The following is a 14,583-nucleotide window of genomic DNA, read 5'->3' as shown; positions in this document are numbered from 1 at the left end:
CCTTGTCAAAGTGGAGAAGATTATGTCCCTGAAAGACCGTGTGCAGGTGGGAGCTCTGGTTCCTGGCCGGTTTGAACCATGCCACACTGGTTTCAGCCAGGGGCCAGACCCACTAGCCAGCATCCTGGCCCTCCTTCCTTGGAGTTTGGGCGTGGCGTTAAACAAAGGGGATTGGCAACAAAACAACGAAAGAAAAAACAACCAAAAGACTTGGCTGTTTTAGAAAATACAATGAGCACAAGGCTCTTAAAGAGCTCGTTGTAGCCTTGTGTCCCACAGAGGATGAAGCGGATTAAGTAAACTAAGACCTTTTCTGAACAATGCTAGCAGCTTAGCCTGTCCTGTCACTCGATAATATAGACGTGAAGCCTGCGGGGGGGGGGAGAGGAGCAGAGAGGAGCTGCTCCTCCTCCTCCTCCTCCTCCTCCCTGACTGCTGTCAGGTGTTCTTGTTGTCTCGGGGAGAAGAGGCTGGGAAGCCTTCGGGGACCACATGCTGCGTCCCTGCCTGCAGGCAAACACAGCTGGGGCTGATTTATAATCGTCGCAGCTGTTGCTCGTCGCGTTCGTCTCGGACGCGGCGCGAAGGCTCGGTCTGCCGCGCGTCTCGGAGGCGGGGGCTGTCGCGGGGGCACGCCCACGGCGGACCTCCCCGGCCCCCGCCGTCCGGTCTCCATTAACTGTCGCATTAATCTGAGTCGTCGCTTGTTCAGTTTCATCATTATCATTTCCCCCTGCACACGCTGTGTTAGTTTTGCTCCGTTGAGAATCCCAGGTAAAAGGAATATGAAAAAAAAAGTCTGCTGGGTACTTTTCTGAATTGGTGGTTTTGTTCCATCGCCAGCTCCTCCTGGCATTGTGCCAAAACGCAATCTTTATATGTGTGTGGGTATTTGAGTATATGAATCAAACGAACACTCGAAGATTCAGGTATTATACAGTAATTAAGCTTGATTTTTTTTTTTTTTTGCATAGAAAATCTCTGGCAGGAAGTTTTTGAATTTTGGTTGGCAATCTCTTTCTGCACTGAAGAACTGACGCCTACTGTGTACTGCTGGCATGTACACTTATTGTGCACCACTTTTATGATTTTACATTTGCATTACAGTGCAATCACTTGGCAAACGCTCTTACCTGGGGTGGCGTACAGCGGCGGGGAACATCAGTGTTACTCTCAGGAATACAAAAACGTAATGTCACAAAGAGGGCCCATTTATTATTAATGGACGCGATGTTAGCCAAACAAACAACAGTTTGTTTTGTCGCTACAAAAAGTGCCATAAGACAGACAACCTACACGGCAAAGTGTTCAGTGTAAAATGAACTCTAATGATAGACTACTTTTAACTGTAATAGTGTCCCCTTTTGACTTTTTTTTTGTGGAGTTGATTTTACACTTATGCAGTTGATTGAACGCTGGTAATTTTTTCGGTGTATCTGTACACAGCGATAGCTGTAACATTATCCCACAGAGAGAAACAAAACAAAACAAAACAAAAACAAAAATAAAAACCATGGTGCAATCTGAAGGGGTGAGTCAGAAGATGGGCAGTGTTTCTGTCGTTTCGACTGCAGTGGGCGCCCATATTTGGTCTTTTGAAACAGGGCATATATTTCCAAGGCATATGCTGGAGCCTATTTCAATGTGTTGTTAGGAATGATAGCATAATTATGGAGGGGTGAGCTGACATAAAAAAGAAGTGACAGGCATGTTGGCAGAAGGGAACGGTGGCTAAAGAGGTGACCGTAGGCTGGTGTTTCCTGAGACATATGCCAACTATCCAACAAAAAAGGGTTTTTAAAAAAATGCTTTACGCCCCCCCCCCCCCCCCTTTTTTTCCTCTTGAAGTGAGGACGCCTAATTCTGTCTGTCAGCCCGGCTCACTGGTGCGAGCTCCGCTATTAATTCAGGGAGAGGGCGGTCGAGTACGCGCTCTCCCCCAGAACGCACAGTCAAAGTCAAAGTCGCCCCGCTACTTTTCACACCGCGGGCCTCGGTGTCGCGCTCGCACGGACGCGAGGCGGAGGAAGACCCTTTTCACGCGCAGCTTTTAGGCAAGCAGGACTGTGGGCGCCCAGGCTGACCAGCAGGGGTCGCTGGTGAGCGATCATGTACATTCACCCTGGCCTGACTTGAAGCCTTTCCTGCTCGTTATTATGCCTTTTCTTGCAGGCCTTGCCAGCCACAATCGGTACAGGTGTGGTGTGGATTTTTGTACCAAAGTGTGGGGCCCGACCACACACTGGAACATTGCCTTTTCTCAGTATGTACGAGAGCCACCCACGGCTCTGACAAATACGCTTCTGATGAGCCATCCTGGCACTGCTATATTGGTAGGCCCCGTGGCCCTGCTGTAATTGTAGATGTATCACTTGCTCACACTGTGCCGGTGGGAAATCGGGAAGATCTGCTTTTTTCTGTGTGTGCTGAAAATTCACTGTACGGTGAGGGCCGTGTTCGTGCTGTAGAGAAGCACGCCGTAAACCTCAAGATGTGGGATTTATCTTGGAGCGGATGCAACATTGATCAGGGTCAGGACAGTAGTGAGTTTGTGATTTGGATTAATTATGATGGTTTTACAGTGGCTGTGCATACCTACGCTACATGGACAAAAATATGTGGATAGCTGACATACAAAATCGTGTCCAAAGTTATGGGCATTAATATGGAGTTGGTCCAGCGTTTACTGCTATAACAACCTCGTATTTTCTGGGAAGGCTTTGATCCCAAAGGTGATGAATGGGGTTAAGATCAAGGCTCTTTACAGGCCAGTCAAGCTCTTCCACACCAATCACTACAAAATCCATTTCTATATGGACCTACTGGCCCAAACTGTGGAAAACCCAGATACTTTTGGTCATACAGTGCATATTTATGGCAGTACATTCAAGATGTGCGTGTATTTCGAGAGCAAAGAAGAGCTGTGTGATGTTTTTTTTTTTTTTTTTGAAAGAGTGCTTTAAGCAAGATGGCAAAAGCTGTGATGCGCGCTTCCCACTTCTGTGAAAAGCTGAAAGGGAAATAATCATGAAAACCCTGGGTGATCGGGGAAACTAGCTACACGCAAGCCGTCCAGCTGCTGAATAATTTATCACAGAGAATAGCACGCCCTGGCAAAACTTTAATTGGCTCAGTTCCTTTATTGATGAATGATTATATAATTATGCCTACTTATGACTCAATACCTTTGTTGCTTGTTGGAAATATCTCTCTTCAAACAGGACTGGCAGAGTTATTTTTGGTGGGCCAGTAATTGTGTGTGTGTGCGCGTGACACATATATTTTGAAATGTATAATATTGCATGTACTGATAAATATTAAGATTCCTACTTGTGTAAATTCTTACAGACGTTCATTAGCATGTATTATTAATTTAAATGCACACTACATAAATTGTCAGAATACATGCTAACTTGATCGCACGCATTGCCTTGTCAGCCTTAAATGTTTAAGTGAAAACAGTCATTGACTCAATCAGCCTAGAACTGACAAGTAAAAATGAGCAGCGCTTTGAACACTTTCAGTATAATATCGATGCTATGCAAAGCCTATTGAGATAAATTATGGGGTTGTCAAGAAATCCATCTGCAACCTGTCTAAAATGTAAACAAAAACTCCAAACACTGGGTGCTAATTGGAGCTAATGTGGCTTAGCAGCCTTTTTGCTTTCATCTCTGAAAATCCCAGATAAATTATAGATTTTTTACACATGTCCGTCTCCGCGGTTACTTCACGCCCTGCGTGCATCATGCGGCTCGAAGAGGAGCTGATTTATTTCTTCTGCTTTTTTTCTATTTACACCAGAATCAGTCAAACAGTGAAAATTTAAGACGCGAGATTAACCATCTGCTCATGCTTCCGTCTGATCGTGAATGTACAACCCTCGCAAATTTGCCTTGAGTGATTTTTTTAATTTTTATTTAAATTGAACACATCGTGTTTGCTTCTGCTCAATTTTGGGTAACGAAAGCCGCTACCTGCTACCGTCTTTCGCGTAGCACCTGAACACCCCCCCGCCTACGGCCTGTGATGTCACCGCTCGTGAAGCAATAGGAGTATGATGACTGCTTCCTTTGGGGCTGAGGACTGTCGACCCGCTGGCTCGACACTCTCGGCAGACGCACCCTCGCCCCCCCTGTTACGTTCGCTATAACGGCGAAAGCTTGAATAAATCTGAAACGTGCGCTCGGGAGGGGGGAAAAAAAAAAGAAAAACTGGAGCCGCCATTGTGAAATGATACGTGTTGTTTCATGCAGATACTTCATGCAGAAAGACTGCGGGCAGAGATCTGAGCAGACAGATTTATCCGGACTGTGGGTCGGGACCCACCGGTGACTCGTGGCGGGAGCTCAGCTGGGGAGCGGGAGATACGCTTGGCATGAGTAACTCACTGTGTGCTGCCATTCGCTCCGTACGGTTGTTCGGAGGTGCATTAGTTCGATATTACATTATATAATATTATGTTAAATCCGTATTCGATCTTATTTAAGGCTATATTTTCGTTACGACTGGGTCGCAGTAAATGCATTTTCTCATTTATTGGATCTTGGAAAGTGTGTAAACCATTGGCTCTGGTGTTTAGTTGCTCCGATCATACCTGATAACACTGTTGGTGCCCCAGTGCAGGGCAGTCTAGTCCAATCCTGTTCCTGGAGATCTACCCTCCTGTAGGGTTCTCAGTTCAGTCCTAATTCGGCATACCCGATTGGACTAATTCATTCGACGAGGTCTCGCTGTTGAATGAGCTGTGCTTTATAAGGGATGGAGTGCAGACCTACAGGATGGTAGATCTCCAGGAACAGGGTTGGGCAGCCCTGCTCTAGCTGTTGAATGAGGTGTGCTTTGTTAGGGTTGGAGTGTAAACCGGCAGGGTGGTAGATCTCCAGGAACAGGGTGAGGGGGCCCTGCTGTAGAGGGCATAGAACTACTGTGCTTTCAGTCAGAATGTTCTGGCACTGCTGTCGTACCCTTTTGACCAGTAGGTTGCAGGTTCAGGACTCAAATGGACCCTTTCAAATGGACCCTTGATCTGCAGTATTTAATCAGAATTTTAAGATCTAGCTGAAATCAGCAGCTGAAAAGAGAGTGAGCGTTGTGGAGGGGGGTGCGGGAGGTGGGGTGGTCGGGTGGAGGGGGGGGGGGGGGAGATGGAGTATGATTAATTACCATCATGCTTTGAGAATTTTGAATACATAATATGTATAAATAGTAACATAATAACAGCACTTACCTGTCAGCCAATTGAATTGAGGTTGTTGAAAAGCGTGGCAGCAGTGGTAACCTGGAACCGAGGATAACAGTGCGTGAGTGTGGGAGTGTGTGGCTGTGGGGGTGTGTGAGTGCGTGTGTGCGCATGTATGTGGGTGTGTGGGTGCGTGAGTGTGTGAATGTGTGAGCGCGTGAGTGTGCGAGTGTGTGAGTGTGTGGATGTGCGAGTGTGAGTGTGTGGATGTGCGAGTGTGTGGGTGCGTGAGTGTGTGAATGTGCGAGTGTGTGGGTGAGTGAATATGTGAGTGCATGAGTGTGTGAGTGTGTGAATGTGCGAGTGTGTGTGTGCGTGAGTGAGTGAATATGTGAGTGCGTGAGTGCATGAGTGTGTGAATGTGTGAGTGCGTGAGTATGTGAGTGTTTGAGTGTGGGAGTGTGTGGGTGTACGAGTGTAGGAGTGCGGGAGTGTGTGAGTGTGAATGTGTGCGCGAGTGTGCACGGAACAGGTATACCCGTGCAGGGAATTTGAAAGCAGGTCCTGATGGGCATGTGAGCGTTAAGCAGAGGCTGTCTGAGGGAAATCAATGCGCTCCTTTGTGCTGGACTGGAGCGCTGTTTCACTCTAGTGTGGCACATTGACTTTGACGAGCGTTTAATGACTCACCGCCCTCAGACGGCCAATCAATTCATTACAGCCTAATGTATGTATCCTGTATCAAATCTTAATTAATAACGCAAGGCCGAGGGTGGGTAACAGGTTTTGAGGTTTGGGCCGGGAGGTGGGGGGGGGGAGGAGGGGGGTGGTATCAGGGGGGTGTTTTTATCTCTTTTTAAGTACATTATCTCTGCACTTAAGGAGCAGTGAGTGTGCATGGTAGATGTAGGAGTGCATGGTGTGTGTGCAGTAGAGTGATAGGGTGTAGGGTGCATGATGAATGTGTGTGGTAGATGTAGGGGTGTATGGTGGTGTGACACTCAGCGTGTGGGGTGGATGTAGGAGTGTATGGTGTGTGTGCAGTAGAGTGTGTGTGGTAGATGTAGGGGTGTACGGTGGGTGACAGTCAGCATGTGGGGTGGATGTAGGGGTGTATGGTGTGTGTGCAGTAGAGTGTGTGTGGTAGTTGTAGGGGTGTATGGTGTGTGTGCAGTAGAGTGTGTGTGGTAGTTGTAGGACGTATGGTGGGTGTGTGTGGTAGTTGTAGGGGTGCGCAGTGGATGTAGGGGTGTATGGTGTGTGTGCAGTAGAGTGTGTGTGGTAGTTGTAGGGGTGTGGGGTGGACGTAGGGGTGTATGGTGTGTGTGCTGTAGAGTGTGTGTGGTAGTTGTAGGGGTGTGCGGTGGTGTGACACTCAGCGTGTGGGGTGGACGTAGCGGTGCGTAGCGCTTGGGCAGTGGAGCGCTGACGGCTCTGTCATTGAACAGCGTGTACCTGTGATATGCACCCTGTAACTGGAGGTGAGGAGCACCGCACACAGGCTGGGGAACACCTCCTCCTCGTCCCGCGCTCCGTGTGCAGGTGCATGGGCCCGGCCTGGGTTTTACCTGTGTGTGTGTGTTTATCACAGAGATCCCCTGCCTCTCCGCCGAGGGTAATTTCATTTATTGCTGGATCACTGCGCAGACAAAGTGGAGAGGCACAGTGAACACGTGGATACGCATGTGTGTGTGAGGCTCCAAACCGCCTGTCTGATCTCTCTCTCTCACTCTATCTCTCTCTCTTACTGTTCCCATCTCTGTCTCCCACTCTCTTACTTTCTCTTTCTTACTGACTTATTTTCTCTCTTACAGATTCACCCCGTCTCTCGCACTCTCTTTATCCCTCTCTCTCTCTCTCTCTGCCTCTCTCTGTCCCCTCCTTTGTCACCCCTCTCTATCACTCTCTCTTACTCCCTCTCTCTTTCTCCGGCATATGTTGTACTCTCTCCCCCTTCTCCCTCTCACACTATCTCCCTATCTTACTCTCTCTCTCTATATATATATATATATCTCTCTCTCTCAGGCATATGTAATATTCTCTCCCCCCTTCTCTCTCTCTCAGGCATATGTTGTCTTCTCTGCCCTCCTTTATCTCTCTCTCTCTCTGTCTCTCCCACGCTCTCTCTCTTTCTCTGCCGTATGCTGTGGTACAGAGGGATTGTGGTGTCAGAGGCTGTTCTCCCTGTGAAGCCCTGTGATCTCGCTACAGTGGCGGGTGGGAGGGGCTTCTGTTCAAACGCTGATACTTTAAAGGACAGAAGCTGGGTCGGGGTCTGCTGGTGGGGGGGGCACCGGGGGTGGGGGGGGGGGGGGCACAGAGAGGGTGGGTGGGCTGGCAATGCAGTGTGTACACGTGTGTGTGTGTGTGTGTGTGTGCGTGTATAATGCTTTGATTCGCCATCAAAGTCCTTGAGCTCCGGTTGACAGGAATTGAAAAAAATGAGCTATAAGGAGAAGGAACATTATGGTAATGGAAAGGAGCATTACTGACATCAAAAAAATGACGAAATAAAACATTAAGTTCGTCTCTCTCTTCCCTCTCCCCCCTCTCTCTCTCTCTCTCTTCCCTCTCCCCCCCTCTCTCTCTTTCTCTCTCCCCTGCTGTTGCGACTGCATTACGCTCTTTATTAAAAAAAACTTAAGAAACACCTTAGACTGTATTTTTTTCCCCCCTCCAGCCGTGCCCCTCTGCGGTGGCTGAGCGTTAGCGGCGAGGATGGCGCTGTCGGCGAGCGTGGCGAACGCGCCTCTCCGGGCGTTTTCGGCGAAGGCCGCGCCGAGCTCGCCGTCGCTCCGGAGTCTGGTCTTCGTCTGAAGTGATGAAAAGATTTTTTATTTATTTATGGACGGCGGGGCTCTCTGGCTCTTCCGGGGGGCTGTGATGCGGCGGGTACTTTGAGGCCGCCTCCTCCTCGCGCTGTAAGACGGGACGGCTCGCGGCGTGGCGCGGTTTAGAGCAAGCGGCCGCTGGTGCCGTCAGACTCTTCTCACACTGGCACCGCACGGTCCGACGCCACCATCGCTAATTAGTCCTGCGAGGCTGGGAGGTCAAGGCAGCTGCAAGGCACGGCGTCCTCGTGCAATTATTCTCTCCGCCGATGTCCAGCGGCGAGGGAGCGTTCCCCTCGTTTGGCCGTTTCACTTCCCTGACTTTTCCGGTGTCGGTGACGGGCTCCATTTGGGAGTGCGAGTCTGAGTCTGGACTCAGTTTTAGATTTCACATAATTGAGAGAGGGATCTCATATCTAAAATGACAGTAATGCACACGAGATTGTTATTGTTGTTGTTGATGATGATGATGATGATGATGATGATAATAATAATAATATGACTGGGGACTCTCAGTTCTCATTTTGTTCGTGCTCAGCTGAGCACATTCTGCTCTCTCTCTCTCTTCCCATGGTGCACCGGGGCCAGAGGGGCCTGCGTTTATCACCCACGGAGACCAGCGTGGCGTCTATGCAGACGCTCTGCAGGGCTTCCCTGAGATTCTCTGGCATTCATTCACACACGAGCTCTCGAGAGCTCCCGCCATTCCTGTTCTCATACAGCACACGCAACAATAGGGCGAGCGCGCTCTCTGTTGACTGCTGCTCTCGCTCTTGAGAGGAGTTTCCTGCTCTTTGCTGCCCTAGGTGGCTTGAAAAACATATTGATTCCAGCCATTTCCAGGTTGAACTTTTCTCATCTCCCCCCCTCACTGTCTCTCTCTCTCTCTCTCTTTCACTCACCCTCCATCTCTCCATCTCCCCCCTCTCTCTCTCTATCTTTATCTCCCTCTCTCTCTCTCTCTCTATCCCCTCTCTCTCTCGCTCCATCTCCCCCCCCTCTCTTTCTCTTTCATCTCTCTTCTCTGGCCTCTCCGTGTTTCTTTTCTTGTCGAATGGGGTGCGCGGCGCTGAGAACAGCGCGCATGCCCGCGCACCGCTGCTCTCTGCGTCCTGCGCCCGCTGCTCTCTGCGTCCTGCGCTGTAGCTGCTGTACACAGGAGGCCGCTGGGACGTGGGGGGGGAATGCCTATGAGCTTCGCCGCGCTGCTGAATCAATTACTTTGCGCTATGAGGAAAGAGCAGCTGGGACGGAGGGCCCCGATCGGTATTCCTGCTACGGCGGCTAGCGTCCGTGGAGACGCCGCGCTCTCTCTCTCTCTCTCTCTGAGTGTGTGCAGGTACAGATCAGGTGTGTAGCACAGTGGGTAAGGAACTGGGCTTGTAACCGAAAGTTTGCAGGTTCGATTCCCGGGTAGGACACTGCCGTTGTACCCTTGAGCAAGGTACTTAACCTGCATTGCTTCAGTATATATCCAGCTGCATAAATGGATACAATGTAAAATGCTGTGTAAAAGTTGTGTAAGTCGCTCTGGATAAGAGCGTCTGCTAAATGCCTGTAATGTAATGTCTCTCCGCAGGTACCGCCTGGGCCAGCGCGGCGGGGCGGGCCCCTGACGGCTACTGGAACTTCACGTGGACCGCAGAGGACGAGCTCAGCTTTCCGCAGGAAATGACATCATCGTCATCGTCGTCGTCATCATCGGGTGAGTCCCGCGCACGTCTGAGAGGAATGAATGTGAGTGTGAATGCAGAGTCCGGCTGTTGGTGTAAAAAGGTCTATGCGGCCGTTTAAGGGCCCCAACCATGGATGGGCCACAGAATTCAGCTTTTAAATGTTTATTTATTTATTAATTTCTGAAAGGCATTTTAGTTGTGCAGTATTAAGAGGGCGCACATACATTTTTCGAGGTGGCGGTTCTCAGGTGTGCAAATGTCCCAACACAACCCCCCCCCCCCCCCCCCAACCCCCGCCCCCCCTTCCTCAGTCTGCGATCTGCCTCCCCGGTTACTTGTTATTTAGGGCCACCAAAATCCTTGAGCCAGTTCTGTATGAACAACAACCTTCATCATTGTTCTCATTCCCCTTGCATCTTTAATTTCCTTCGTCTTTAGTTTTCAGCGCCAGGAGATAAAACGACACAGAAAATACCTCCACAGACTTCCCCTGAGGAGAAAAAAATTAAGAAATGGAGAATTTATTTATTTATCTGAGGGAAGCGTGTTCTGCTCAAATATATTTTCCCAGAATATCCATAATTCCAATGTTATAAAAGTTGCATTTCTTAAGAAAATGTCATTTATTAAAACTGCGCTTGAATTTAGTTCTAAGATTACATAGAGAGGCTAAAGTAAATCCCTGTAAAGCTCATCTTTAAATCTTGAAAATTATAAAGGTATTAAAAGCCGAGCTTTGGAGCACAGGCAGTACTTCTGGCTGTAGGAACGCAGGTACCTTCCTAACAGAGGCGGAACAGACAGCCCCGCAGGTTTTCCCTAGCCGAAACGATGCAGGGGTGTGCTCAGTGAACTCATTTAGAAAGTTATTAAATACGAATTATAATTATATTTGCACAGTGTTTTGAATTTTACGAAGTGCACAAAGAGGAATCGGAAAGAGGAGATGAGGTTCGCCAGTTGCCTCCACATGTCACTGTAGATAAATATAGGTGTATTTGGTTTGGAAGGCATTTGTGTGGCGCTGGCTGGTATTGGTTCTTTCACAGGACGCTCTCAAAGGCAGCTTTACCCATAGTCCTCTGCAGCTGACACTATTCAGAGCTTTTAGAACGAGCCTTGGAATGTACATTTTAGGTCGACATTTTTTTTTGTGACCCAGCAGTTCCTACATCGTGGGGAGATTTCCACTTGATATCTGATGCATTGTTTTATTATAGCGATGCAGAAGCTGCTGCATCGGCTGGCCTTGGTTACTGTAGAGTCTTTAGAAGTCCTGCGTTATTAAAACCCCATGTTTGGGGTTGGATATCTTTCCTTCGTGAATTAAACCAGACTTTTTTTTTTTAGCGGCTGTTGCATTTGATGCGAGAGAAAAAGCTTCTGGAGTCTCGCTGAAAGGTGCTCTGAGGCCTTTCATCTGGCGTTGGAATGAATCGTGCGAGATTCGTTTTTTTAAGAGCTTGTATCTTGTTTTGACTTACTGCATTACCTTTCAAAATGTGCCACGTTTGACGGGAAGAGAAAGTTCATTTTATAGGGGTATCTCAGTAGAAAAATATTACTGCCTGCTCTAAGAAGGAGGAACTCTTTTTTTTCCCCCTCATGGTTATGTAAATCAGATGCATTTTAGTGTTAAAGAGAAACCGAGTTTCTAAAACTTTGGGTAATTGTGCTATTGTGGTTTGGTGTGTGTGTGTGTGCGTGTGTAAAATGTACATGTGTGTGTGTGCATGTGTGTGTAAGTGCGTGTATGTGTGTGTATGCATGTGTATGTTTGTGTGTGTGTGTGTGTGCATACATGTGTGCGTGTGTGTGTGTGCATGTGTGTGTGTGCATGTGTGTGTGCAAGTGTGTGTGTATGTGTGCATGTGTGTGTTTGCGTGTGTATGTGTGTGTCAGCGCTGTGTCTGTTTGTGTACAAACCAGTCAGTGCCTGTGCTCACAGGAAATAAGAATAAGGATCTCAAAGGTGGGTTGGAGCCCTCGGTCTGAAGACTGCACCGGCACACTGGCATAAAGGTTGATGAAACCGCTGTTCAGGTTGATGAAACCGACTTAATCCCCCTTCTGCCGTCTCAAAAATAAGAGAAGAGAAAAGCTTCGGCAATCGGGGCCGACCGAAACTTCGACTCGGAGCAGAACCCGCCGGCTTGGCTCCCTCACCCCGCTCTGGTGAAGGATGTGGGCTCCCGGGCGATCTGGCTGGGAAACCGTAACGCGGAGTGGGAAGTGTTTGGTAAACACGCGGGGGGGTGGGGGAACTCATCACCGACGCGTAGCGACGCTCCTGGTGCTGCCGGGCCGTGCCCCTTGACGGGCGCAGCCGCGCTGGGTTGGGCGGGCAGATGAGCGCCCAGCGGCGGTCACTACGCCAGGGGGGGAAGCCCCGCTCACTCCGGGCTATAAATCACCGCTATCTCCTCAGAATCTGCTGCGAGCCGCCATTTATCACGGGGCTGTGGGGGGGTGGGGGGTGGGGGGGGGAGGGGAGGGGAGGGGGGGGGGGCGATACCGTACCGGCTCCGTGCCCCTACAGGAGGGCAGATCCGCGCAGCTGCCAGGCAGAGATGGATCGCTCCCTTGCGCCGTGGCGCACTGGCACGGGCCGTGGAGATCACGCATCACGGGTCTCCTGTGCCCCGTCTGGGGCTGGAGCAGAGGGTGTGCACGGAGATGCGCTCAGACTGGTGCAGTGACATTGGGGTCTACTCGCTGTGTGTGTGTGTGTGTGGGTGTGTGTGTGTGTGTGAATGTGTGTGTGTGAATGTGTGTATGTGTGAATGTGTGTGTGTGTGAATGTGTTTGTGTATGTATGTGTGCACCTTTGTGTGTGTCTGTGTGTGTGTGCCCGTATGAGTGTGTGTGTGTGTCTGTGTGTGTGTGTGTGTGTGAATGTGTTTGTGTATGTATGTGTGCACCTTTGTGTGTGTCTGTGTGTGTGTGCCCGTATGAGTGTGTGTGTGTGTCTGTGTGTGTGTGTGTGTGTGTGTGTGTGTGTGTGTGTGAATGTGTGTGTGTATGTATGTGTGCACTTTTGTGTGTGTCTGTGTGTGTGTGCCCGTATGAGTGTGTGTGTGTGTGTCTGTGTGTGCACGCATTTGTGTGAGTGTCTGTATGAGCGTGTGTGTGTGCGCGTGTGCTTGGGATCCTGTGGCTTCTCGCTGCTCTCAAATCCAGTATCCATTCAGTGAGCTCACACAGAGCCACAGTCAGGACCCCCCCCATACAATACCCCCCCCCCCCCCCCCACACCCCCCCCACCCCCCTGAATGACATCACCATGCTGACATTCCCTCACCCAGCTCTCTCTGGTCTGCCACAATACGCAAAAGCATCCCTGAAAGGTAAGCCAGCAGGAGGGACGTGTTTTTGTTTTATGTCAGACAGCTGGCCAACCCTGGACCCCCCGCCTACCTCTTACCCCCCCCGCGGTCACTGCAGGTGCTGTCCCCCGGTCACTCACAGGCCTGCTGTGAAATCTCATCTCGCCCATGAGAAGTGCAAGTGAGATTGATTGCCTTCAAAAATTCGCAATAAAAAAATTGGGGGGGGATAATATTTGTCTGCACTTTAGCTGTCGCAGGTTCTACATTTTATTCTATTCAGCCTGTCCGCGCGGCTTTCTGTTTTCCCTGTCTGTCAAATCCCCATCTATTTATCTGTCGTCTCCGTGTATACATTTGACAGTGCGATAGCATCTCGGCGGTGCGAGCGCGCGAGCTAGCTAGCTAGCGCGGGAAACTCTCCGCGGATATTTGGCCCGTAACTGAGGCGACCGGATACACAAATAAACAACGGCAGCCGTTGCGGTGGCGCAGATAAAGCGGTGAATATATTCATCCCCCTAGTTAAAAACCAGCGGGAGAACTTGTCACCCTCCACCCCCCACACACCCCCCCCCCCCCCGCCTGCCCCCCCCCCCCCCTTCCGTATCACTGGAGGGCACACGAAAGGTAAGCCGCAGTCAAAGAGCCCTGCACGTGCATCTGAGACCTGGCTGTTCTCATCAGGTGTGCTGTGCCAGGTGTGTGTGTGTGTGTGTGTGGGGCGAGGGGGTGGGGGGGTGGGGGGGGGGGCGTTGAGCTGGAGCAGCTGGGCCAATCCTGGCATCTCTCCAGCTACCTACAGACACCACATGACCCTCAGATCTCTAGACCTGATGTAGGGGGGGGGTGGTTGCCCTGATATTAAAAGCTCATTAACCGCACATGGATCCCCCAGTACTGGCACTGTGACATTGAATGTGCTGCACACACACACGCACACGCGCACGCACACACACACACACACACACACACACACACACACACACACACACACACACACACACACTGTTCTGCTATGCCTGGCCTGCTTTCAGCCAATGTCCTTACCACACATGGGGCTGGCAGCAGTGTTGGTCAAGGCTTTTGATTGGGCGTTGATTAGAGGATTACTTGTTACTTATTTGTTTTGCTGATTAATAAATAAATACTGCTTTCAGACCCTAAATATCTCAAATGGAGACAGGAATTTAATTAAGAACACATTTTTAAAATACTTTTGTGTCATAAGAATACATTTCAAGAGCCTTTGCGTGCTCTGATCACTTATGAAAGGGGCAAACTTCCAGTAATAAGCCATATAGAGATATATTGAGTCTGAATACCAAATATTAGTGACATTTAGGGTCTGAAAGCTACATATTGGTGACCTTGGAGACATTTGTGGTCTGCACAGTAAAATGTTCAATGTTTCTGTCAGACTAATATGTGCTCTGTTAGAGTTAAATTAACACTGGACGTTTTACTGCGTAACAAGCAAATATCAGTGATCTCCGAGTCATCTTGGGTCTGACAATTTAAGCTTTGAATAATCAGGAATAATCTGAAACAAACCTCAGCCTTGTTTG

The 14,583-nt window shown here is 49.5% G+C and overlaps 1 protein-coding gene across 1 annotated transcript in view; it reads left to right on the top strand.

Moving 5' to 3' along the window:
* The window catches only part of alk (ALK receptor tyrosine kinase), a 349,900-nt gene that overhangs the window by 121,605 nt on the left and 213,712 nt on the right, over positions 1 to 14,583 (top strand). Inside the window, exon 2 of the mRNA XM_035435053.1 lies at positions 9,593 to 9,718. Within this exon, the coding sequence (XP_035290944.1) occupies positions 9,593 to 9,718 (126 nt within the window). The remainder of the gene's footprint in view (positions 1 to 9,592; positions 9,719 to 14,583) is intronic.

This window comes from Anguilla anguilla, chromosome 1 (assembly GCF_013347855.1).
Source record: "Anguilla anguilla isolate fAngAng1 chromosome 1, fAngAng1.pri, whole genome shotgun sequence".
In the NCBI taxonomy this organism is placed as follows: domain Eukaryota; kingdom Metazoa; phylum Chordata; class Actinopteri; order Anguilliformes; family Anguillidae; genus Anguilla; species Anguilla anguilla.
Note: the sequence above shows the minus strand (reverse complement) of the source record. Positions and strands in the feature narration are given on the sequence as shown.